Below are 26,996 nucleotides of genomic sequence, written 5' to 3' on the forward strand. Positions count from 1 at the left end.
GCACTGACATTTCTTATCATAGCTTTTTAAATTATAGTGTTGCCTTAACCACTGTTTACCAACTGTATTTTTCTGTGGTTCTCTCTCTGCACTTCTGAAGTTCTCCTCTTCCTCTTTTAAAGAATTGACTTTCTTTGGGTCTCTGACTCTGATTACCCTGCACTGACAGGACACTTCTTATTTCTAATGGCATATGAGCCCTTTTTCCTTGGAATAACCATGTATCACCACAAACCTGAAATCTACAAGCACATTTCTGACCAAATTGGTTCTCCCATTTCCTTTAGGGTCTCCATTCCTCTAGTGCCCTGGGTCACTTTGCCCTCTTGTTTCCCTTCTTTCTCTGAAATCTAAATTAGTCACCATGATCTACTGACTACAATGTTGCTTTTAGATTAGTTTCTTCCTCATTATTTCTTCCTGCTTATTTATTATTATGGATATTTCTTCAGTTTATTTAACTTATATGCAGAGCACATCACGTGAAATGCTGGGCTGGATGAAGTACAAGCTGGAATCAAGATTGTCAGGAGAAATATCAATAACCTCAGATATGCAGATGACACCACCCTTATGGCAGAAAGTGAAGAAGAACTAAAAAGCCTCTTGATGAAAGTAAAAGAGGAGAGTGAAAAAGTTAGCTTAAAGCTCAACATTCAGAAAACTAAGATCATGGCATCTGATCCCATCACTTCATGGCAAATAGATGGGGAAACAAAGGAAACAGTGAGAGACTTTATTTTGGGGGGCTCCAAAATCATTGCAGGTAGTGACTGCAGCCATGAAATTAAAAGACACTTGCTCCTTGGAAGAAAAGCTATGACCAACCTAGAGAGCATATTAAAAAGCAGAGACATTACTTTGTCAACAAAGTTCTGCCTAGTCAAAGCTATGGTTTTTTCAGTAGTCATGCATGGATGTGAGAGTTGGACTGTGAAGAAAGCTGAATGCCAAAGAATTGATGCTTTTGAACTGCGGTGTTGGAGAAAACTCTTGAGAGTCTCTTGGACTGCAAGGAGATCAAAACAGTCAATCCTAAAGGAAATCAGTCCTGAATATTCATTGGAAGGACTGATGCTGAAGCTGAAACTCCAATACTTTAGCCACCTAATGCTAATAACTGACTCATTTGAAAAGACCCTGATGCTGGGAAAAATTGAAGCCTGGAGGAGAAGGGACGACCGAGGATGAGATGGTTGGATGGCGTCATCAACTTGATGGACATGAGTTTGAGCAAGCTCCAGGAGTTGGTGATGGACAGGGAAGCCTGGCGTGCTGCAGTCCACGGCATTGCAGAGTCGGACACGACTGAGCAACTGAACTGAACTGAACTTGCTCATTAATAAAACCACCAAAGTTAAGTTCTTCACAATCTATCATCTACATTACTCCAATAACCTCCTCAAAGAGATCCTTCCACACAAAACTCTTCTCTCCCTACATATCACCTTCAGCTTTATCTTTCTAATAAGTAAATTGCAGCAAGTTATTTTTTTGGCTAAAGGTCCTACAACAATTCTGTGAAAAGTAAAATACAAGGTTGATAAGGTCCAGGGAAGTCCCTTGAATTTTTAAAAATAGTTTCCTATATTTAAATCTTGTGACTTATGGTATTTAATTAGGTAGCTATCATATTCTTATTCCTTACCCCCCAACTCCTTAGTTCAAAACCATTGTGAGCCAGTGAGCTATGCTTCAGTAGCCTGGCTTCCATATTTTCTGATCCTGTACATCAATAACTCTTAACCTGTTTAATACAATCCACCCATGAGTGAGCATCACGTGTGGCAGAGGCTTCCACAGGCAGAGGAAGCCATTAGATAAGGTTCAGGTTACGTATAATTCCCTACTCCATCAACAAAACCTACTAAAATATAAGTCAGATAAATGCTGTTAAGAGGACAGATTTAATTCAGACCTACTAAACTATACATTCTGATACTTTACTGTAATAAATTACAGCAAACTCACAACTGAGTAAACTCTCTTTGCTATATAGGTCAATATGGTGTTTCTACTTCTGGCATCTACCTTTAAGGCGCTTTGTCTATAATAGAATTCTTATTGGCCATGGACTCTGCATGACTCTGTGAGAGAAAACAAAATAAGATTTGTCTGATCCCTTCTAGAGCTTAAAGAAAATTCTTCTTTCAGCCAGTGATTATGAAAATCTGGATTTTCTTATCACGAGAAATTTAATTTTCCAATAGCCAAGAACTGCTAGGGTCAGGAATTTAGAAGGTGAGGGAGAAAGATAAATAAAATTATTATGTACCTATTATAGCTAAATAGTGTGCCACTATCAATGGTGTGGAGTGGGATGGACACATTTTCCCACCACTACTACTGCTACTAAGTCGCTTCAGTCGTGTCCGACTCTGTGCGACCCCATAGACGGTAGCCCACCAGGCTCCCCCGTCCCTGGGATTCTCCAGGCAAGAACACTGGAGTGGGTTGCCATTTCCTTCCCACCACTAGGGCTGTATAATTGGTGTGAGGTCATTTACGGGCATCTCAACTGGGCTTCGTATAACACCGACTATGTTCTACTGTAGCAATTAGGAGGTACTTTTTCTAGGCTATTTGAACTGACTCAGAATCTTAGGTCATTTCCATGATCTAAGAAAACCCTTTTAAAGCACCATCAATATAGAAATGAAATTTGGGAACAAATTCTACCATGTATTCAATTACTGTTTGCTTCACTTTAATCATTTAAAGTTTTTGATGATTTACTTACAAGGCAGAGTTGAAGGTTTGAGGTAACACACTGGACTAGGTTGCCAAATCAGGCTCATGGGAAATAGTGATCTTACCTAGAGTTTAGCTTTACTAATTGCTACAAGCAGAGAGGCTATCAGATTAATGCAGAGGAAGCAAAGAGAGGTTTGGGATATGAAGGGCAGTTGGGAAGCCAGGTCCTTCCTGTGAGGAACAAGCAGTTCTGGCTCAAAGAAGTGAAGGCTCTACTAGGTGAGGTTTACAAAGTTCCTCACACAGCAATAGGCGTCTATCTTATAAAACGTCCTCATTTTATGCCTCTAAAAATATTGTAGAGCCTATATGACATTCTCCAAGGAGCCAGGCCTCACAGAGCCTGGCTTCTCTTTACTACAGCGCATCCTTAGCCAGGAATAGGCTAAGGGCATTTCAGAGTTAAGATCACCTTCTTCTAACAGTACCTACCCTATTTACTTAAAGGTCCAGTTGACAGGAGATTAGACCTGGGTCACTTGCCTTTCTCCCCCTCCCTTTCTTCCAAGGAAGTGAATGGATTTGCAGACCAGCTGCTTGCACCCCTTCCTTACTTAAGAACTTGGTGACAAAATGTAGCTTATTCTTACTTGCCCAGTGCTTAGCTCTCCGTATTAGGAATAAATCCAATAATTTCATCAAAACAACTGAATCACAGAATCTCAGATTAGAATAGAATTTTAAAGATAATTTATTACAAGCTCCTACCTAAAGCTTCTGCTTATTAGATTCATTTTTATACCTATCTGACTGAGGATACCTTATGGAGAAGAATCACTTTAAAAGGCTGTTGTTAAAATCTTCTATTCATTTGGGGATGTCTCTTTCGTAAAAGAGAAGTCTCCCCTACCTCTCATTACCATCCCCTTTGGTCCTATGTCTGAGTTAAACCAGAGTAAGTCTAATTCCTCTTCCATTGAATAGTCGTTTCACATTTCTAAGGACATTTCAAAACCACATAGATGTCCTACAACTTATCTCTTCTATGCTGACCTCTCTGGGTCCTTCAGTTGTTTATTCTGGGACAATAGCTACCTAATCTAATCTCTCCTCTACAGCTATCTGGCAGCTCACCTCTGGACAAAGGCAATTTTAGAGACTCTAGAGGCTTTGGGTATGGTCTAATCAGGAAACTGTAATTTGCTTGAACTGGATACCAAACCTCCCCTAATAGAGTACACATTTAAGAACAACTTTCTATTTTAGCAGGTGATGGACACGCTATTGGTACACCTACAATTGTGGTCATCTGCTACTTCCAGGTCATTTCCCTCTTTTTATACACTGTAAAACTCAAATGCAAACCTTGACATTCATCACTGTTGAGTTCAGTTCAGATCAGTCGCTCACTATTAAGTTCCATCTATTTGTTTCAGCTTATTATTCCAGCCTGAAACATTTAAATATAAAATATATCATCTGACACATTATTAGTTCCTCCTCCTAACTTTGCTTCAGTCATTTGATGTGCTTAGTCGCTCAGCTGTGTCCCACTCTTTGCTACCCCATCGACAGAAGCCCACCAGGCTCCTCTGCCCATGGAATTCTCCAGGCAAGAACACTGGAGTAGGGCCATTTCCTTCTCCAGGGGATCTTCCTGACCTAGGGATCAAACCCAGGACTCCCACAGCGCAGGCAATGGGCAGATTCTTTACCTTCTGAGCCACCAGGGAACTCCGTAATTGAGAATGGCTTCCCTTGTGGCTCAGCTGGAAAAGAAAGAATTGAGAATAGGGAACATTATTAAAATAATCTTAAAAAACAATAGTTTTTTTAAAACACTGTTAATTATAAAATGTTAGTGAGTCATGGCATTTATTCCATGGCATTGTGGAAATTTTTCTTTAGACTAAATATAAGATCAGTATTTTTCTACTTCTTGTCTCCCAATGTAAATTACAACTTTATCTTATCTTAAACACTAAATCTCATTTTTTAAAACCACTTCATATGTAATTGCTGGCAAATGTTTTTAAAATATAGATACTGGGGTAAAATATTAAAAACTAAAACTCCTCACCCTTGAAGTATGACACAACCATGAAATAAATGTAACAAATGGCATCTGAAACCGAGTTTTCTTCCTAAATTGCAGTAGAATGGTTTAATGATTAGATCCTAAAGTAGTGGAATGATGCAGAAGAGTTGGCAAAGTATGCATAGACTCAGTCATTTCGTATCAAGTTTGAAAGCTTTCCAAATATACTATAACTCATTGGTTTTGTTGAGGGGAGACAGTGATTCACAAGGAACACAAGAAAAGTAAGGCTACCCAAGAAGTCAGAAATGGAGTACAAAGAGGGTGGTTTACCCCTAAAAATAGGATATTAAAGCATAAATGTGTCACTTCCTTTATGATAAGAGATTAACCTGTCATATTTTCCCTGATTATGAGTATCCTGCCCAAGGGATGAAAGTTAAATATCAGGAAAAAAACTACAGAATTTTTTTACCTGCCTATGTAAGCAGAAGAGAGAAAACCTCTTAAACACTAAACCTTTTTACAACCTACAATACACTAAATTCATGACACTCTGACTTTTGTTATATCAGATAAAGAAAAGTTGTTACTTACATAACTATTCAGCAGGGCATACACTTAAAACCTACAGGTAATTAGCCTCCATTTCACTTTTTTATTTAGTTCCAATTAGAAAATAAAAACAGCTTAAATAGCTTCAGAAGTATCAAGTCAAAGTACTTTCCAAGTATCAATTCTCATTGCATAAGGGGTAACAATTTCATACAAGTTTATATGAAATAAGAATAGTAGTACTTGCTATTGGTATTTTGTTAGCTTTATTTAAAAATGTAAGCAAGTGATCTGAGAATTCAACACATGGAAAATTTTCCTTATACTCAAACTGTAAATGTAAGATCTATAAATGACATAGGATCTCTATAAACATGTGTTAGTTCATAAATTTTGTTTCTATTTTCTTTCCCTATGAATAGATTCACTTTAATTAGATAAATTTATTTCATACCATTCATTTCATAGAATTTATAAATTTATAAATTTATTTCAATAGAACATAGGAAGGCATATCAAAAAAGCAACCATCTCCTGAAAAATATTGCTGTTAATCTTATCAACTTTACTAAAAAAGGCAATAGTTAATTTCTTTTTTAAAAATCCAGCATTTATGTCACTGACTTTTTTATAAAGGCATGAAAGTTCAAAAAGAACACAGCATTCATCCCACATAATGAAATATTCAACTTGCCATCCCATGTACAGTCAGCCACTTGCCAAGCTTGTGACTTCAGTGGTCAAGAGAGAACAACACTTCATACTAGTCACATTTACAAATGCATTAAGTGACCTGTTATCCTTCACCAGTCTATGTTCTTCTCATAGCACAATGATTATTTGTGACTTGTTCAGAAACCATACTTCTAACCTGCAGCATGATATTAAACTCAAACAGGCACCCACATACATTCTTCCCTGAATTAACCAATATTAGGTTAGTCAGTTTTCATGTCTTTTTAGCAAAAGTGTTTAGGAAGCAAAGTGCATATATTCCAACTATCTAAGACCTGCAAGAAGTAGAAGCCTATATGTTATAATTGCTTATAATCTATTAAAATCTAAAAAGGAAGACAAGGAAATAAACATTAGGAAATGCCAGTAAAAAAACCTATTGTTTCAGAAAATAAAGCGATTGTGGATACCTACTGGGATATATAAGCATTATAAACAACATTAAAACCAGGATAGTTTTTTAAACATTTACATTAATTATTTAGATTCATGACTTCAAATGGGTGATATAAAGAGATGCTTTGCTATATCTTATTCTTGCAGAATGATGAATTGATGTCTTATTTACCAGCTATCTTTGTGTGGGGCAATATAAAGAAAAATGGAAGAATGTTATTAACATACATTTGTATGAGTTTTTTTAAAAAGACCTCAAAACAGATGCAAATGTCCACTAATATGCATATTTTAGTAACACCAAATAAGAAAAAAAAAGCCAATGGTTACATCTATGTCTTAAAACAGAGAAAACATGAAAGTGTATACCACATGTATTACACGAAATTTATACTATTTTAGTTTACATATGTCTATTATTTCCTAATACCTATCTTGGGTTTGGTGGTATATCTAGGCTAAAAAATAATTGACTGAGGAGATGCAAAGGATATAAAATTTCTAATTTACAAATGTATAATGTAGAAAAATAATGTTAGAAATAAAAATGTACATTAGTCCTGGAATTACATTAGATTTGCTGGATCCTCTATTAGGTCAGTCTTGAAGTCTCTGAGCAAGACTCCCCCTCACTCCCACCCCACTCTCCAGGCCACTTAAGTGCAATTATGTATTTGTAGGGCTTCCCTGATAGCCCAGTTGGTAAAGAATCTGCCTGCAATGCAGGTTCAATTCCTGGGTCGATCTGCTGGAGAAGGGATAGGCTACCCACTCCAATATTCTTGGGCTTCCCTTGTGGCTCAGCTGGTAAAGAATCCACCTGCAATGCAGGAGACCTGGGCGCAATCTCTGGGAAGATCCAGAGGGGTTGGGAAGATCCCCTGGAGAAGAGAAAGGCTACTCATTCCATTATTCTGGCCTGGAGAATTCCATGGACTGTTTAGTCCATGGGGTCACAAAGAGTTGGACACGACTGAGCGACTTTCACTTCACTTCACTTCACGCATTTACATGGAATTATACATGAGATTAAATTGAAAAGAAATATTTTAGCTGGTTATATAAGAATCTATATGTAGCTCTGGCTGTTAAAACATAAACGCATCTAGAAAGACAGACAAATATCAAGACAAACATTAAGAGCCACACGATCCTAAAGGTTTTCAGTGAACATTCAAGAAATTGGGGTCACTTGCCTTTCTCAGAGTTTATGAATCCAAAGATATACACACTAATACAAATACACAAGTAAAGGTATTATTTTTGTTGATATACAAGATAACATCACAAGAGTGACCCCTGAATGCATATGGAGTTGACCTTTATAAATTAAGAACTGTATGTTTAGATTCATGTTCACCCCTTGAGTCATTACTCCCAGTGTTGTCTGTCTGTCAGACTGCTGGAAATCCTAGCACTCACCAGTATAAAGTGGTATGCATACAGCGCTGTACAATGGTGAATTACAAAATACTTATCACCAATCACTTTCCAATACCAAATGAGAATCAACAAATCTGTAAGAAGGAAAAGTAAGATATTACATAGGAAGAAAGCTTCATTTTTCAAATGTATTTAACTCTTTCTCCTGACAGCTCACCACAGTCCACTCCGAGCCCTCAGCACCTGTCATACATCAGGAGATCAACTACCCTTTTACCACAGAGCCGGTGCCTCCAGAGGCTATCTCCCTCACACTACTGCGACTCCTCCAGGATAAGCACCAAGTGGGGCAACCATCACAGTGCCCGGGGTATAGTTATATAATGTATGTGCTGAAAGTATAAATGAATAACTTGTTTCCGGGGTTAAACAAAACAAAAACATTATTGAATAAAAATAATTGTAAAACAAGCTTAAATTCCTGATTTTTATCAGTATATAACTCAGAGATTAAGATGTTCCCAGAAGGTATAAAATGACCAACTCATTTATAACACATATTCAGCAAAAAAATTTAAAAATTAACAAAGAATGTGATTAAATATTAATTCAGAATAGGAAAAAAAAAAGAATGAACAACTATAGCTATTAAAAAGAGATCTTTAAAAAGAGCTCAAGGCATTGATTTTCTTTAAATTCTAAATCAGCACTGTGATTCAGAAAATTGTTTCCTTTAACAAAACACGAATGTCTCAAAATTTGAACACAACTATTTTCTTTACCAAATGGTTAAACATGAAATTTAGACATGGAAACAAATGGCTATCATGGATGGAAACCAGATTTTAAGGGTTTGGAGCTTATAGCATGGAGAGCGTCTTTCATAAAAATAAAAATTACTAACACAAAACTAGGTGTGACTATATACATAAGATAAAAAAAATTATCAAATTATAAATTTTCAGGAGAGAAAAAAAGTACCATAAATGTGGAAACCAAGAAAATTTAAAAGTGTTAGTAATTTATTGCCCTTTATATATCTCTAAATGCATTTTCCCTATATTTCAGCTGTATACTCTTTGATCGCCAATTTATATTAAGATAATGATTTCATAATATTTTATAGAGAGAGAATAAAATAATTCACTTTTCATCCAGCTTGGTATAAAAATTTTGTTTCAGTTCATAATCCTTATTTTTAAGTATTTTGAATTATTACCTTATTTGAGTAAACCTTTTTCAAGTTCCTTTTGTACGAGATTTCCTGGGTTGTAACTACTCTTTGAATTGACAATAGTCATTAACCAGTGTATGAAGCATATCATACATTTTGTGTTAACCTTGTCAATGACAGAATTTTGTGCCAAATGAGCATTTTCCCAGCGTGTCCACATGATTCACTCTTCTTTTACTTGGGCCATCAAATAATCCAATAGCCTATTCATTATTTCTATCCCAAATATATCTTTTCCTTTTAATAAATTACTGTGTTTGGGTTTAATCTAATTTTTTGGTTATAATTCACTTCTTGATGGCAGAACATTTTCTAAGACCATTACTCCAATCTCATCCAACATGAGATGAAATATGACAGACAAAATGTGAACTAGAAAGACTCCATGATCTTAACCGATTATAACTAAAATAGTTTACTTTTGCAGATCTTACCAAAACAGTACAAAACCATGCCCATGGAAGCACATCTCAGGTGCCTGTGAGATGAGGATTCTCAGGCTCCGACTTCATTAGCTGCATGGTGATTGCCCCTGAGCAACTGTAGTCCAAACAGGGCCAATCACTAGTTAAAAAAGAAACAACACTCCACGTTTAACCGAGGCTTCACTCTACAGCTCTAAACTTTGAGAACTACAGAGCCACCATGAAAAATGTTTCATATCCTATCATCAGAGCAGACATTTTCTTCCCTCAGTATGGGTCCTAAAAGCTACTTCTCAAATAACCAAACCTAAACCATTGACTCTGTATTCTTTGCATAATTCCATAAGCAGTTTAAAAAGAAAACAGACAGATATGAACAACATATCACATACCAGAAACGAGATAGCCTGAAGCAATAGCAATATTCACTTTCCCAAGAGATGTATCAGCCCTATAAATATTAAAAAAAAAAAAAACAGGTTTCTTTTTTTAGCACATGGCTATAGATGACAGCTACTAATTTTTCTATTGAGATTTAAATATAAATGCTTTCTATAGGTAGCAAATAGTAACTTATCATTTGCACAAGGTATTAATGTTAGCTATGATAATACTTCTAATTGCAATAATCATAATTTCTTATATTTATTAGCCAAAAGTTTTATGAAAATAACATTTTATAAGTATGTTCTTGTATGATTTGTTTTTGAAAGGACTAAAACGTAGTTCCAGATGCTGGCTGTTGTTTTGATTCCTATTTTGAATCAGAGGCTCAAACAGGCTCAAGAAATAATCTAGCCTGCCTGATATAGAGGCAATATATTGAATACTATTAGCATTCTCACTTTCCTGAGGACTGGAGAGATTTCCCTATTAGCACATATTAGAAAGGCTTCTCAGGTGGTGCTAGTGGCAAAGAATCCACCTGCCAGTGCAGGATTCGTGGGTTCAATCCCTGGGTTGGGAAGATCCCTTGGAGGAGAAAACAGCAACCCACTCCAATATTCTTGCCTGAAAAAATTTCACAAACAGAGGAGCCTGGCAGGCTACAGTCCATGGAGTCACAAAGAATCAGACACAACTGAGCAACTGGGCATGCATACATTAGAAAATTGTCAGAACAGGACAATTTAATCCTGTTGTTTCAACCCTTTTGCCCTAACCTAGGTTCCAAGGAACAAATACAAATTATCAGTCCTTTATCTGACTTATAAGGTGAATTACTGGTAAAATGAATATTAAGTAAAACTGATAACAGCTAAACTACAAATGGAAGTATTTAGTAGAAGTTATGTCTTCTTTACAAATTTTCATTTGTAAATATGATCCAGGAAAATTAGACCTGGAATAAACTACAGTACCAAAAAATGCTAAAATATCAAAATGTATAATAGGTAAAAATTTGTTCAGGACAAATTGGTCAATGAATCAAATCTGTGTTATAAAATTTACTTCCCAAAAGAACTGGTTCTGTTGACAATCGTGTTGGCAAAATATGGGAAAAAGTAGCAATTGTTTAGGTAGACTGCATTAAAACCTGGTCAAAGAATTAAATTCACTAAATTAATTCACTTTGAAAAAGATCTTCTCAATGAAAATTTACCAAAACTGGTATAATTCTGACTAGCATAGCTTCATATTTATGAATGAAAAACAACATCATTTCAGTCAAATAGAAACAATCAAAAGACCTAGTTAAATCGCCCCACATCCCTCAGAGGCCATGACTATCACATCCTTGTCCAGTGCCCTCTCAAAACACAGTCTCTCAAACTAAGCTGAACTAAAGCTTCTCATATAGTGCAAAGAATTACAGTTTGTAAAATTTCTGCCATTGGAAAGATATTTAAATTCTCCAAAAAGAACACTTTGCAAATAATCCTGTTATGGCTGAACACAGTTACTATCCATGCTTTAAATCATTTCATGTGGTATTAAACTCCTTTCACAAGGACATCTATAATTCTCATTTTCCTATCTTTGAAATTGAAGGATGGGTCAAACATAAATTTGAAGACAAAGTGCTGTTTATCCAAGTTGACTATTCTATCTCAATAACAACTCATTTTTGCTCAAAACAGTGGTTATAATAACTTGATTTCACTCACACAGTATACATGTTTACATAATTATCATATTCTGTTTTGGATAGCAATTGCAATACTAATGCAAAATGGCCCTCATTAGTTATATTCAAATCTAAAATAAATCATTCCAATGCACCTTGCTAAATAAGTCTGAACACAAGCATTCAAATAAACCATACACCATCAATATGCTTTCTGTTTTTCAGTAAAGAGAAGTTCTTATTAATAATTAATATCAAAACATAAATCAAAATGACAATATTAGAAAGAAACAGCTTACCAAAGTGGATCAGCAATACCAGCCTCGTCAAACAAGAAAATGTACAAGCCAACAACCCCAACCAACAAAGAATGACAGGTAGATACCACCCTAAAATGAGATGAAATACACACAAAGATTTTAGATTCTGTGCAGTAAATTTTAACTAATTCTGGCAAGACATTTAACACTCTGAAGAAGTTAAATCTGGAAGCATTTAAATAAAGGATTGCAGTACATCTGAGAGTATAATACAAAATGGCTATTTAGAAATCCAAGGGCCATTAACTTTACTTTGGAATCAATAACAAGAAGGATGCCTAGGTCTACAATTTCCTGCTAAACTACTGATGAATCACGTATTGGTTGAAGGGTCTAAAGGGGAAGAATAGCTAATGATACGGTTGACAGTCTTATGCAAACAGGTGGCAATTGGTAAGCGCGCTACCCTGCATCCTGCTTCATCCCCAGCACCGTCACTGAGAGAGTAGCTTCCTGCTCCAATCAGACCTGAAGGACTTTCAAATCTACTAGCCTTAATGAACTCCACATCTATGGATCAGAATTGGAATGGATTGTGAAGTGAAAATGTATTCCCTTGGAGATTTCAGTTTTAATACACACATTATTATACTTGATTCTTTTAAGCAATCTGTGAGATAGCTATGGCAGCTATTGATTATTAGTGTCTCTTTATCACTGTTATGAAAATGGAGGGCTACAAATTCATTCAGAAGAATCTTTTTAAAAGAAATGCCCAAATGAAAAAAAAAATGTTCACAGGATCCAGATCAAATTTTCTTTATAGAAGGAATAACATTTAGCTGAAAAACATTAATTTCTTTGAACATATCTTGTTAAACATTAAATGACTTACCCAAGCCCCAAGATATCCTACTTACAGAACTGTATACAGGACACTATATACTTACTTACAAAACAAAAACATTTATGAGTAGTGAAATTTCTCTTCTCTTCATTAGAATAAAAGATGAGAGGAATAGTACAGTTTTTAGAAATTAACTGCAGTGGTAAACAATCCACCTGTCAATGCAGGAGACAGAAGAGATGTGGTTGGATCCCTAGGTTGGGAAGATCCCCAGGAGTAGGAAACAGAGATCCACCCCAGTATTTTTGCCTGGAAAATCCCACTGACAGAGGAGTCTGGTAGGCTACAGTCCATGGGGTCATAAGGAGTTGGACGACTGAGTGCAGCACAGGCATCAGTAGTAGAAATTAATGGTGTGCAATGAATCTCTCTACAGTACGACCCCAAATCTTTCAAGTAAGTGAAATATATCTACCAATATAAAAGTTGATATGAAAAAATTTCACGCAATTTGAAAAATCAATATAGTTGATCTAATAAATGATGTGATCATTAGCAAGAATATCAAATTAATCAAATCATATTTTAAATGCTCGAAGAGTCTAAGTTAAAGGTATTGAGTCCTCTGTAATACCAAAATATCATTTTGAAATGTGATAATTAACCCAATTAACCTGGTTTACAAGTCTGGAATTTTCACATCAACTACATTTGTATTCCACTTGAACATAGCAAGATAAAAATGTAAGTTCCTTGATGTCAAGTAAAGCACTCCATCTAAATAATTAAACAAACAGTTTTCTGTTGACATTCAAAAATTCTACTAAAGGAAAAAGCATAACTTCTTACTAACCCATGGTAGTGCTTGGTAACCGTCTATCAAAAAGTTCCCTTTTGGAAAAAAATCTAAATTTTTGTTCCTGATACTCAGGCCTCAAATTCCCTTCTTTGTTGAGATGTTTCATGGTAAAAGGGAAGAATTGCAAGCCCTCAACTGATGGAAATAGTATATAATTCATGAGAGAAAAGTTACATGGTACTTGGATCAAATAGCTCCCGCTATAATGAACAGAAGAAACAAACACCCTATGCTTATATGCTATTCTGTATTAAAAGCCTATATATTCAGAAACTTCTATTAGTAAGAATTTCATATTTCATTCTTTAAAACCAGATTCCTGGCAAAGCAGAATGTAGATTCCTCAAGGTCTTAAAAAATAAAATAAAATAAAATAAAATAAAATATTTAAATTTTTTCAAAGAAATTTAAAAAGAAATATTTTTGGGTTTTTTATTTAAGGAAATAATGACCATTTTAGAATAGCAATTTAAAGTTACTGATGTAATCACTCACAAGTAGTATGAGTATGACCAATAGAAATGATATAGCTCCATCAGACAAAAGAGTTATATTTTAAAAAAGAACATTTAAAAATCAGGAATATTTCAGCATAACAGGACTTTCCATGTCATAGGAAAGCAAATGGAAATAATGAATTCATTTAATTATATAATATAAATAATATCAATAAGTATGCATCTTTGCAAAAAAGCAACAATTATGTATAAGATTTTCTCACTTATAATTAATTAAACTGTAATCTCTCAGATATGAATTTTATGGAGAGTTTTTCTGCCTACAGATTTTACCCCACCAGGCTCCTCTGTCCATGGGATTCTCCAGGCAAGAATACTAGAGTGTTACCATGCCCTCCTCCAGGGGATCTTCTCAACCCAGGGATGGAACCCATGTGCCTTATGTCTCCTGCATTGACAGGCAGGTTCTTTACTACTAGTGCCACCTGTGAAGTCTTTCAAGATATATATATACACATATATATGCACACACATATATATACATGTATATATATACACGTACTCAAAAGGCAACTGTTTTTCTTTCTTTGCATTCTCCACTTTACAGCTTGAGTCCCATGTACATTAAGGTGGAGTGGGAAACGAGTAAATGTGAAGAAAGAGAATACCATTTGAATAGCATAATGCATCTTAGATAATTCCAGATTTTTTTTCAAATAGGAACTCAGTTTCCCAAATGGTGATTCCATGTCTCATAGAATGGCAGTGATAAGACTGAATAATGCTAAGTATTTTTCCATTTCATCATTTTATTTCATTTTTATCTTTGCTTCAATCTATCTGAAACCTCCCTATTTCTTTGGCTTACAGCTCCCCAAGATTCAAATGTGTTTACTCACCCTAACCATGTTGAAGAGAAAATGAAAATAGTTCAAAATTTAATCGCAGAAAATGTATGTCCTCCTATATGACCCTTTCCTTTTCTTTCCCACTATCTTTTGTCCCCTCCCCCCTCATCTCTTATCCTTTTCTTTTCCATTCTATCTTCACATTAGAAATGATTTTACAAAATAATGGTGTCTTTTGTATCCTACATTTGAACAACATTTCAGTGCTATTCTTTAGACAAAAGAATCATACCTCTTATTTTTCAAAAATATGTGGAGAAATAGTTCTAACTTTTGGGGAGAAGAGCTGTAACATGTATGAACCAGACCAATCAGTGTAAGATGCAGAGAAAAACAACTAGCCTTATTCCCAGTCTGAGTTATAAAAGTGCACGCCTGCAAAACAAGTTGGCTCAAACAAAGATGGGGCATTTCGGGTCCTGTAAGGCCATTCTCAAATAAATAGACTTTGGCAGAAGTTTTTAATTCTAAAAGGAAATTTCAATGAAAAATAATTATAGCAATGTTGGAGATCTGCTGAATTCATTTTCTAGTTAGCATTAACTTCAACTAAATAAGAACAATAAGAAGTATCCCATAGCTGCTCTAATTCACTGAGGTTTGCAAATGCACAGAGGTCTTTGGGCATCTGAAATGCTCTAAAGCAAGTGAACCAGTCATTAAAGTCGTTTCCCGCTTGAAACTCTGCAAGAGATTAACAAGTTGCATATACACAAACAATTTGCAGACCAACTAACTAAAACTGGTAGATTTCTACATCCTTCGATGTCTTACTTGTTTTCCTCTTACTTTTTTGTTTAAAAAAAATTTTAAGCAAGTTTTACTTTAAAATTACATAACAAAAGAATAGATTCTGAAGGGCTCTGAATTATAATGAAAAGTTCATTAAAAGAGAGACACAGATGTTCTAACTGCACACCAGGTTCTCTGGTGTGTAGTGTCTAATGCCCTAGGTTGGGCTAAACCAGCCAATACTATATTTAGGCTACTCACAGTCCCAACTACTATTACTTTCGTTACCGTTTCCAGAGAACATGTATTTGTTATCATAAATATTTCAGAGGAGAATGCAAAACAGTGCCTTTCAGCACAGTTAGCCACAGCCTACTTACCACTTCCCTAGTGAGTTAAACTTTCCCTAACATCTTTCAGAATAAGAATTTAAAACTGTTTCTTGTATAAGATCTATCCATTTTTCTTTCCTTTCACTTCTAATGTCAAACAAAAAATTTGACCTAAGATTTTGTTAAATACTAAGTGAAAAAGAATTTTTGGAAATATTTTAAATGTGTAATTTTGTTTCATAAGACTAGGTTTTTTAAATCAATTACATTTTCATATATGCTTTACCTTGAGTTCCATTCAATCTTCTTTTTGAAGTTGAGATTATTAAAACCTGGAGAAATCTTTGCTGAAAACCAATAACTTACAACGTGGAAAATAATCTGAAAGGTGAAAAAGCTGGCAAAACAAGTACTGAGGACCAGTATGGTGTTGGTATCCATATTTCTTCAACCTGTTAAAAGAAATGATGGCTATCAATTCCTTTAAATTGCCTGTAACACACCGAAATTAATTTTTAATTTTAAAAGAGTATGTGGTTGTATTTTTTTGCAATTTACTTTAGCACAAATGTAAGAGTACAAGGAAATTGTATGAATTCAAACCTTTACCAGCTATCTGTCCTGCTATCTCATATTTGTACCTAAAAGAGGGAAAAATCTATTGTCTTAAAGATCTCAATATTATAAATGTCAGGAAACAAATTTAACACCATTTTACTCAAAATTATCTAAGTCTAGAGTTTAACATTATGAGGGAGTTTCAAATACTGTAATTGAAGATATTATTTTAGTAATATTTTTAATTAAACCAAGGACAACACCTGATTTCTCTACGCCTCAGTTACCTCATCTATAAAATGAGAAAGTTGGTTAGATAATTTCTAAGAAAAAATTATACCAAAAATAAGAATAGAATATTATCTGCAATAGTAAAACAAAACACAATAATCTAATAAAAAATAACGGTACCATGGGACAAACATTTAAAGTCTTAAGAAGAATAATACCGCCTTGAAAAATAATCATACCATTGTTTTTGCTTAAATTAGTATTTAACCTAAAAAAAAATATTTTTCAACCACACATATCCTTGAACCAAAATTCCTCTATGGTTTTTTTTAAATCTCTAAAATAAAAGATTTGTATTAAAACGCTCCAGGTTTTAGGGACAGAATTACTGAAAGAATAGTAATATGCATATATACGCATTCAAAGTATATTTTCTATCTCATTGAGCTCAACTTAATTTGGCTTCTAAAAATCTTAGGAACATTCAAACCAAAAAAAAAAAAAGACACTAAACCATTTGCTCATATTCAGCAAATACAGCATTTCTATGACTCCATCTTTGATAGAGCTGACCTGACCCTCAAATGAAAAGGAAATGAATCAATATGCATTTCCAGCTGCATAATGTAAAGAAATAAAGTCACCTACTGAAGCCAATTCACTAGAGAAAAATCAAGTCATTGACTACACTGGCAATAACCCTACTTCATTCCCTTCCAACCAGGATATCATAATAAGAATCGGTATCCCACAGGGCCCCTTCTGACTGAATTCATGTGTCTGTAATGAATTCCTTCCTCATTCTTTTTTTCTGGCCTGTGTGCACAGTAAAAATATTGATATCACAATTCTTCTCTGGGAAATTCCATTAACTTCATTCCTCATTTAATTTTTTTAATTCAAGAAATGTTTATTGGGTATTAAAGTTTTTAATTTTAATTTATCTTGATCTTTTAGCCTCATTTTAATATTAAATAATACATAAAAGTAAGTTGCATACATAAATTAATGTCATCATAATTTGCTAAGTGAGATATGAAAAGGAAAATGTTTTTCTAAGATTCAAGCAAATAAGGATATGGATCCCATGTGAGCAGATCAGTTCAGTCACTCAGTTGCATCTGACTCTTTGCAACCTCATGGACTGCAGCACACCAGGCTCCCTGTCCATCACCAACTCCCAGAGCTTGCTCAAACTCCTGTCCATCAAGTCAGTGATGCCATCCAACCATCTCATCTTCTGTCATCCCCTTCTTCAATCTTTCCCAACATCAGGGTCTTTTCCAATGAGTCAATTCTTCACATCAGGTGGCTACAGTATTGGAGTTTCAGCTTCAGCATCAGTCCTTCCAATGAATCTTCAGGACTAATTTCCTTTAGGATTGACTGGTTTGATCTCCTTGCAGCCCAAGGGACTCTCAAGGGTCTTCTCCAACATCACAGTTCAAAAGCATCAATTTTTCAGCGTTCAGCTTTCTTTATAGTCCAACTCTCACATCCATACATGACTACCGGAAAAACCATAGCTTTGACTAGACGGACCTTTGTCAACAAAGTAATGTCTCTGCCTTTTAATATGCTGTCTAGGTTGGTCATAGCTTTTCTTCTATGTGGTGGGCAGAAAAACAAAGACAATGAAACCAGAAACAAGAAGCTAGCGGAAACTCTAATCTTAAATGTGAAGATTTGTCCTTAAGGGTTTTGTGTGTTTGTTCCCTGGAGGTTCTGGAGGGTGGCTAGGCAAGAGCTGTTTACTTACTTCAGTTAAAATTTAATGTATACATGAGCATTTATTTCATGAGTGTTTGCTAAAAGTTATAAAACATAGAAGGTGACATGTAACATTATCCATTTTATGAATTGTTAATTTAAGTAACATTTAAAAAATCACTCAAACAATTCACCATTAAAAAAAATTCCTCATTCCTTAAAAAAAAGTTGCTTTTTATTAAGTTTTTGCTATTTTGCTATACTGGATATCATATATTTTCAACAGACGTTTGGTTAACTAGGTTTTTTAAGGAACATGTTGAGACTCTCCCTTTGCAAAAATGTTCCACTTTTAAAACTAAAAAGCTCTACATAATCAAGTTACGGCTTCCATTAAAGGCTCAAAGACAGAAGCTAATTAAATTGTTCAACTCCCAGCTTTGCTTCTTATTAATCAGTTGCTTGCTTCATCAGTCATGCCAAGTCAAGGACTAATTTAAGGAATTAAAAAAAAAATCCCCAGGAAACCAACGTTTCTGGTAGGAAGCAACTGCCTCTGTTTATTCACTGAATCTGGCAAGAAAATGGTAAAAATGGATAAAACCAAATAATGCTCATCACTGACACAGATTAAAGACCTTTTAGAGTTTAGTGGTTATTCAGTAGAGGAACACACAGTAAAAGCAGAAAAGTATTAGACGTGGTTCCTACACCTTTACATGTGGCAAATAGCTGGTGGAACAGAGCTATCCTAGAACAGAGCAACAAGCTATCCCAGAACAGAGAAACAAGGACAGAAGTGGGAAATATTTCTGTAGCAATTTACAAGAGGCGTGTCTAGACATGAACTTTAATTAGCCTATCTTGCTTCACAGGAATTATGGACACCAAAGAAACTCTTCCAGAGGCTTCCTGGATACAAAGATCTTTGTACTTTTTCCCCTAAGATAGTTCCATAAATTTTAATTCAAGTTGGTTTCTTGGTAGAGAAAACCATGAAAAGGTTTGGAGAAGGCCTCTCAACCATCAGCTTGTGAGGAGAATTCCAGGAAGAGGACTCCCAGAGGCAGGACCACTAGAAACATCTCGGCCAGGCTGATTCAGGTCTTCGGCCGACAGTTCACCCAACACCTGTCATGAGTCCACTCTGCGCCAGGCACTGGGATGCGACTCCAAATACAAAATGGGAGACATGCTCATGGGCCAGCAGGTAAGCAACAGACTGATCGTCCCCACACAAAGTGGTAAACTCACGGTGCTAAGGGGGCACTCTCTGCTTTCCAGGGAATAAACACCCAGCAGATATGATATGTAAACAGTGAGGAGATATCCAGTGGTACTCAGGGTAAACCAAGAGAATATCTTCTCTTCTACTAAAATCCCAACAAGACGCTTTAAGGCTGAAGCCAATAAAGATTCAGTTACACCAGCTGACTCTAGAATTACCAACCTGGGAATGCAACTGCTACTCTCAGTTCCCCATGTTCGTTATCCCATTGTAACACAAAGAATTCCTTAGGGAGTATGTTGGAATCACCAGTGTCACCTCCAGTCTCTAATAAACATACATACCACACTCCTTCATTCTCTGATACAACTTCCAGATAAAACCACTGCTGTACTGATTAGCAGTAACAATCCTTAAAACCAGGGGGAAAGGCCTTGTGTGGTTGTCTTTAAGGGCAGCAAGGAAGGAGGAAGCTGGGAGGAACGTTCTACAGATGCTTAGCAGTCCTTTTCCCCCTTTCCTTTTTCCCACATTGATTCCAAACACTGATTGCTCTCAAACCTCCTGCTCTCCCTGTCTTGCAATAGACAAGGTTTCTTCCCAATTCACCAAAAAATGTAGGCTCTCAAGTGTGAACTTCTGATGATGGCAATGTTTACCACCTCCCCTCACTCCAACCCAGAAGCTCTTCTCTGCACACTATGGATTCTGCAGGGGTGAATGTCCCACACTTTCAACATGGCTTACACTGTGTACAACCAAACCACACTATCTCCCAAGGAACCAGTCCTGGATGGTCAGCTACCCTCTCAATGGCTCCATAGGAGCATCCTAGAGAGCCCCAGATTCTACATGGCCCAAGCAGAACTTAAACCCATTTCAGTCCTCCCCCCAGGGTTCCAGATCTCAGAGAAGGACATTATCAACCATGACACCTCCCCACCTTCAATCTAGAGCAGCTCTGTCATCCCGGTCTCCTTATCTCTTACTCCCACAGTTAACTGCCAAGTCCTGGTAGATTGAAGAATACCAAATGAATAGCAACGTGATTCCAGGGAAGTTCTGAAAATTTCTCTTGAGAGCCTTATGAACAACACAAAAATTGTGACTGGTTAACAAAATTAAGTAATCCCAGAGTTAATTGCAAAACTAGAACCAGCATGAAGATCAGTGATCTGAAGGAGACTTGAGAAATATCTCCTGCTATCACATAAGGTTCTCTCTTTTTGATCTCTTTCAGAAATATTTTTATAAATATTTATATGTTTACTCACTCTGCTTATAACACAGAGCTGGGAAAGATAGCTAATATAATTAGTTAACAGATTCAGGTTTGAAAATTATCTTCAGAAGCTGAAATAATAATCCCAATCAGAAAAACAGGAATAAATTTTTAAAAGGTAATACCCAAGTATAGGACTTAGCATAATAGTGACATAATACACACAAATACACATGGAGGAAATCTTACCATTTTAATTTGCACAAACCAATAAGAAATAATAATGTAATAAAGACACTAATAACAAGAACAAACTTTAGAACCATTTATATCAGAGAGTTAGATCAAGACATATCAGCCCTATTTTACTCTGAATTAACCACATATCAAAGTACCTTTAGAGCAGTGTAACTAAGATGTGATTTTTAGAAAACATATCATATCATCAAGAGTTGAAGGGCTGAGAGATGTCAGCTTAGGAACAAGATTACTTAGAGAGGACTGAAGGGCATTCTGTGAACATCTAAAGAAGTGTCCCATAGAAAAGTAAAAGAGAAAACTTACTCTGCGTTACTCCAGATGACCCAAATGTGCAAAAATTACAGAAAGGGAAGAGCTCACCTTAACTGAAGGAAGCATCTTCTAATAATTTAGAAGTACCCAAGCATCCATCAGGTGGCATAGTGGTAAGTGCAATGCAGAGATGCAAGAGACATGGGTTCAATCCCCGGGTTGGGAAGGTCCCCTGGAGAAGGAAATGGCAACCCACTCCAGTGTTTTTCCTGGAAAATTTCATGGCCAGAGGAGCCTGGAGGGCTGTAGTCCATCGGGTCACAAAGAGTCAGACATGACTGAACACACACACAAATATCATCATGGAAGTGGTAAAATGACCACAAGGTTGGTTCACAAGCCTAAATTTTAGAGAACTTAAAAGTAAGATTCTGGAATTCTAGGACTGAATTGGCATCTAAAAGGTTAATTTTGTATTAGCTTCTCAACAGTCTATCACTTATGTTTTACAAAATCAAAATTACATGCATAAGAAAATATCAATTATGTACTACCCGGTGGGAAGTACACAGGTTCTGTCACAGACTTGAGTCTGAGCCTCACTTCCACCACTTGTTAGCTGTGACCTGGGACAAGTCACTTGCCTTGCCTTACCTGCATTTCAGTGTCTTCATCTGGAAAGTGGAGATAAGGACAGGATTAATCTGACATGGGGGATAAACCACAGACCACTCGGTGCTTAGAACAGTACTTGGCATGTGGTGCACACTAGAGTACTATTCATGCTTCCACTATTGTCCATCTCCGGGCTCTGTCATCACTCCAGCCAAGCACCAGGCTCTGACCACTGGGCCCTTTTCTAACTCATCCCCTTTACCTTAGTCAACACCCAAAACGCAGGTGGCCCCACTGTAGAAATCTAGCCTCCACCATTGGACTATCCACTGTCATGCTCCAATGTTCCTTCTGGTCACCTGACCCAGCCTATCGCCCCTCCACCTCCCACATGCTTCCACTAGCCCCCTGGAAGTGAAGGCCTACACCCAGAAAACAGTGCTCTCTCCGTGGCCTCTCTGCCTGCTCTGAAGACACCCTCTTCTTCTGCATCCTTTCAGCTAGCCCAGGCCCTCATCCATCAGGGTCAGGAGTGGCCCCACATCCTCTTTGCTCCTCGTGGTTCACTTCAAGCCTCTCTCCTCCCTTCCCTCACCTCCCACAGACAACCAGGGTGTTAGGTCCTTCTATTCACACCCTCTCCCACTCCACAGTGATACCATATTCCAGCCTCCTGAACATTTCCCCCCATTCAAACACTTTGGTCCTGGTTCACTTACGTCCTCAAGCCCTGCCATCATCCTGTGTGCATGCATGCTTAGTCATTCAGTCTGACTCTTTGCAACCCTACAGATTGCAGCCTGCCAGGCTCCTCTGTCCATGAGATTTTCCAGGCAAGAACACTGGAGTGGGTTGCCTGCTCCAGGGGATCCTCCCGACCTAGGGATTGAACCCATGTTTCTTCAGTCTCCTGCATTGGCAGGTGGGTTCTTTACCACTCAGCCACCTGGGAAACCCTGCCATGATCCTGACTGACTTCCTATGTAGAAGACCCAGTTTCCTTAACAACTCAATCCCTTAATCTTATCTTTCAACCTCTTATTTTGTGTTGGAGTACAGCTGATTGACAATGTTGTGATAGTTTCAGGTGTACAATAGCAGCTCAGCTATACATACATATGTATCCATTCTCCCCCAAACTCCCCTGCAATCCAGTCTGCCACATAACATTGAGCAGAGTTCCCTGTGATATATAGTAGGTCTCTTAATCTTCATTTGGAATGGGACTTCAATCATTTGTTTGTCATCTCTTATCCATCACTTTTCTGCCTCCAAAATAATATTTCAAGAATTCTTTGTTGAACCTTCCTTCAAGTGTGCTTAGTGTGACAACATTCTCAAGGTCATTGACCTCTCAGCTTTTCCTCAATCCACTAGCCCTTTCCTCTTTTTATGTCCCTGTTTAATCGGCTTTGATCCTACAGCCCATCATTTCAATAAGTCTTTCTAACATCCCACATTCTCTTTCTATTGCCAAGAGCCGGCAAAACTCCAACGGTGGATATGTCCAACAATTTACACAGTGACAAGCCCCAAACAATCAGAGCACTGTTGGAAAAAGTCACATAACAGAGAAGACTGAGGCTGGTGAGTGTGAAATTACAGAGATCAAACAGCTCTCAACCCTGCTCTGCACTTCCAAAGCATTGCCTTTGCCAACCAATCCTTTTATGCTCTACAATTAATTTTCCAAACCGCCCCTTCTCTTTTCAAACCTCCAGCCATACAGCCCCATTTTCAACAAATACCCATCCTACTTCACAGAAGAATAGAAGACAACATATAAAAAGTATGTGGTCACACTGGGTTAGCCAAAAAGTTTGTTCAGGTTTTCCCATAGCATCTTATGGAAAAACCTGAATGAACTTTTTGGCCAAACATCAACCGTTCAAACTACCCACCTGTCCTCCCTTCTCAAGACCACCTCTCTAAACTGTGCAAGTGGGGCCATCCTCTCTGGTCTTCTTGGGAAACTTTTGCTTCCCATTATCCTCTATTCTCTCTTCAACTATTGGTTTTTTAAAAAAATAGATTTTATTTTATATAGCTAGTTACTTATTTTTGGCTGCACTGGGTCTTCATTGCTGCCTAGCAGCTTTCTCTGGTTGTGGTGAGCAGGGACTACTCTCTAGCTGTGGTGGGCTTCTCATTGCAGTGGCTTCTTGTTGTAGAACATAGGGTCTAGATGCATGGGGTTCAATTGTTGCAGCACATGGGTTTAGCTGCTCCACAGCATGTGGGATCTTCCTGGACCAGGGATTGAACTCGTTTCCCCTGCATTGGCAGGCAGAGGCTTAACACCTAGACCCCCAGGGAAGAAAGCCCCCACTATTGTTTTTTCAACAGGCTCAAGTTCCCAGAAAAAAACAAAATTCAATAAACTCCCACCTCTTCTTCATTCTCCTCTTTTCCAGTGTAATCTCTTAACCTTTCTCCTTCCCTCTTCCTTAAGGACAAAGTTCTAGAAAGGTCTGTAAATATCATCATCATTTCTCAACTCTCTTACTCTTCGTTCTTGTTCCCACCCTCGTTACTCCCCTGAAATAGTTCTTGCTAACATCAGTAACGACGACGTCTACGTGTGGCCTTTGTGCCCCCTGACATCTCTGCAACATTAGACACTATGGACCACCTTCTCCTTGAAACACTTTTTTCTCCCCTATGTTTTTACGACATCACACTTCTTCTGCCCAGAAACTAAGTAATAGAATCCCCTAAGTTTCAGTCCCCGCCTCTCTTCTACTTGATTTCACCTATACCTGCGGCTTTGGTTACCATATGCAGAAAAATCTCAAGTTTAAACTCCACCCTAGGTCGCCCTCTGAACTCCTGACATGTATAACCGACTGCTTGGCTGTTAGCACCACAGAGCATTTCAAACCCCGCTCAGGGCCTGATCTCCAAACTTGCTCCTCCTCTATGTTCTTCATTTCTTCTGTGAATGGTACCAACATACATTCCCATTTGACAGCCAGAAACCTAGGAATCATCCATGATAACTTGCTTTCCACACCATCCTACTAAGCCACCATATCCTTTCCCTTCCTAAATAACTTTCAGAAACACCCATTTTTCTCAACCTGCTATCACCACTTTTCTGGACTGTCTCCAAATTGGTCTCCTTAGGGTGGAGGACAGATTGGAGGACCCCAGGGGAATTGGTTTTAAAAGCTGTCTCTGCTCATATCACTTCCTCACCTACCCCCAACCTAAAACATTCACTGGGTGCCCAGTCCTCTGATGAGGGCTCTGCTCTCCCCAGCTTCAAGAGGCACTTACCTGCACTTGCTTCCCTCCTCAGCCGACGTGGCCTTCTTTCTGTCCCTTAAAGCTGCCACATTCCCTCCATCCTCAAGGCCTCTGAATTACCTATCTCCCCACTCCCACCCTGCCCCTCCACTGCCACAGTAATGCTCAGGTCAATCCTCACTTCCTCAGGGAAGCCTCGCTGGAGCAATCGCCCCTCGTCTGCTTGCATGGCATCACCTCCCTCTCTTTTACAGATGCAATTTAAATGCACACTCTCCCAGTGGAATATGAGCCTCATGAGGGTGGGAGACATGACCATTTTCTCCCCACCATAGTGTCCTCTTATCTAACACAGTGCCTTGCCACACAGGATGCACTCAACAAATGTCTATGAAATATAATAATGATGACAACAGACATTCATTCTTACATGTACTTTGCATTATAAAATGCAAAGTTCGAGATCCCTCATTTCGCCAGTACAATCAGAACACTGGAAGTAAGAATTTTCTAAACTGACAACCTTAGTGTTACAGCATGAACACATACTGACTGCAAAAGGATCCTCACCTCCAAACATCCAAAATAAGAGTACCAATGCTATAAAACAAACTAATATTGAGCATGTGCCTTAGTCTATTTGTGCTGCTATCACAAAACACTACAGACTGAGAGACTTTAAAATACCATATGTTTATTGCCCACAGTTCTGGGGGCGATGAGTGTGGTATCAGGGTACCAGCATGATTGGAGGAGGGCCCTCTTCTAGGTCACAGAGTTCACGTGATGGAAGGGGCGAGGAAGCTCTGTGGTATCTCTTCTACAAGAGCACTAATCCCATTCATGAGGGATCAACGCTCATGACCTAATTACCCCCAAAGACTCCACCTACTATTACCACCACTTTGATGGTTAGGATTTCAACACAAGAAATGGGTGGGGGAAACACAAACAGTCAGACCGCAACAGTATGATATTTGGTGTCTATTCCAACCAAGGTGTGACATGTTTTCTCAAGTTTTCAAGAGTATATTTAACTGTAATCTGCACTGTGTTTTCATATTCTTTCCAATTACAGAAGTACTTATTTATCAATTTATCTACCAGTAGCCCTAACATATAACAGTGTTTTAAAAGTCTCTATTAACAAACTGTAAGCCATTTGTAAATGAACACATGACTATAAAAGATGAGATATTCACCAGACCAAACAAATAAAAATCCTACCCCAAAAACACCTGCTCCCCACCCATTCTGGTTTGATTTGCATTTTCATATGGCTGGAACATTGAAATCATCCTTCTCAGTGCTCACGAAATGTCAATAATTAACCAGAAACATTAAAACCACTTGGTAAAGAATAAATTACTACCCACTTTTGACTTTTCATTCATGTAAAACTTTGAGCATCAAATGTGTACATAGTTTTTGGCTAACTGCAGTCACTGCTTTTGTTATTGTTTTGTTATTATTGTTAATTCTTCATTAAGAGCTATATTTTTAAAAGCTAGGAGAATCCACCTCTTTTTTTTTTTTCTTCTAGGCATCAAGTTTAAGAACCATTAGCACTGGAAAAGTCTAAAACCCCAGCTGCATAAATGTCAACCTAATTTCTATAAATCCTCCAATAATCATGGTACCACTTTTTAAACTGAAGCAAGTGAAAAGAAATGAAGACTAACCCAGAAAAGGCTAAAGAACCCTATAAGTTACACTCCTTTTCTTGAGGATATGAAGTTACTTAAG

The 26,996-nt window shown here is 37.3% G+C and overlaps 1 protein-coding gene across 5 annotated transcripts in view; it reads right to left on the minus strand.

Annotated features, from left to right (window-relative positions):
- LOC120856834 (TLC domain-containing protein 4-like) overlaps positions 1–26,996 on the minus strand; it is a 69,936-nt gene that overhangs the window by 29,828 nt on the left and 13,112 nt on the right. For all 5 annotated transcript variants that reach the window (XM_040232257.1, XM_040232258.1, XM_040232255.1 and 2 more), the window contains exons 2-5: positions 16,211–16,376; positions 11,828–11,917; positions 9,853–9,911; positions 7,841–7,935 (exon numbers count right to left, since the gene is read on the minus strand). In XM_040232257.1, the coding sequence (XP_040088191.1) occupies positions 7,841–7,935; positions 9,853–9,911; positions 11,828–11,917; positions 16,211–16,365 (399 nt within the window). In that variant the 5' untranslated portion in view covers positions 16,366–16,376. The remainder of the gene's footprint in view (positions 1–7,840; positions 7,936–9,852; positions 9,912–11,827; positions 11,918–16,210; positions 16,377–26,996) is intronic.

Source organism: Oryx dammah, unplaced genomic scaffold (genome assembly GCF_014754425.2).
Source record: "Oryx dammah isolate SB20612 unplaced genomic scaffold, SCBI_Odam_1.1 HiC_scaffold_28, whole genome shotgun sequence".
NCBI lineage: Eukaryota > Metazoa > Chordata > Mammalia > Artiodactyla > Bovidae > Oryx > Oryx dammah.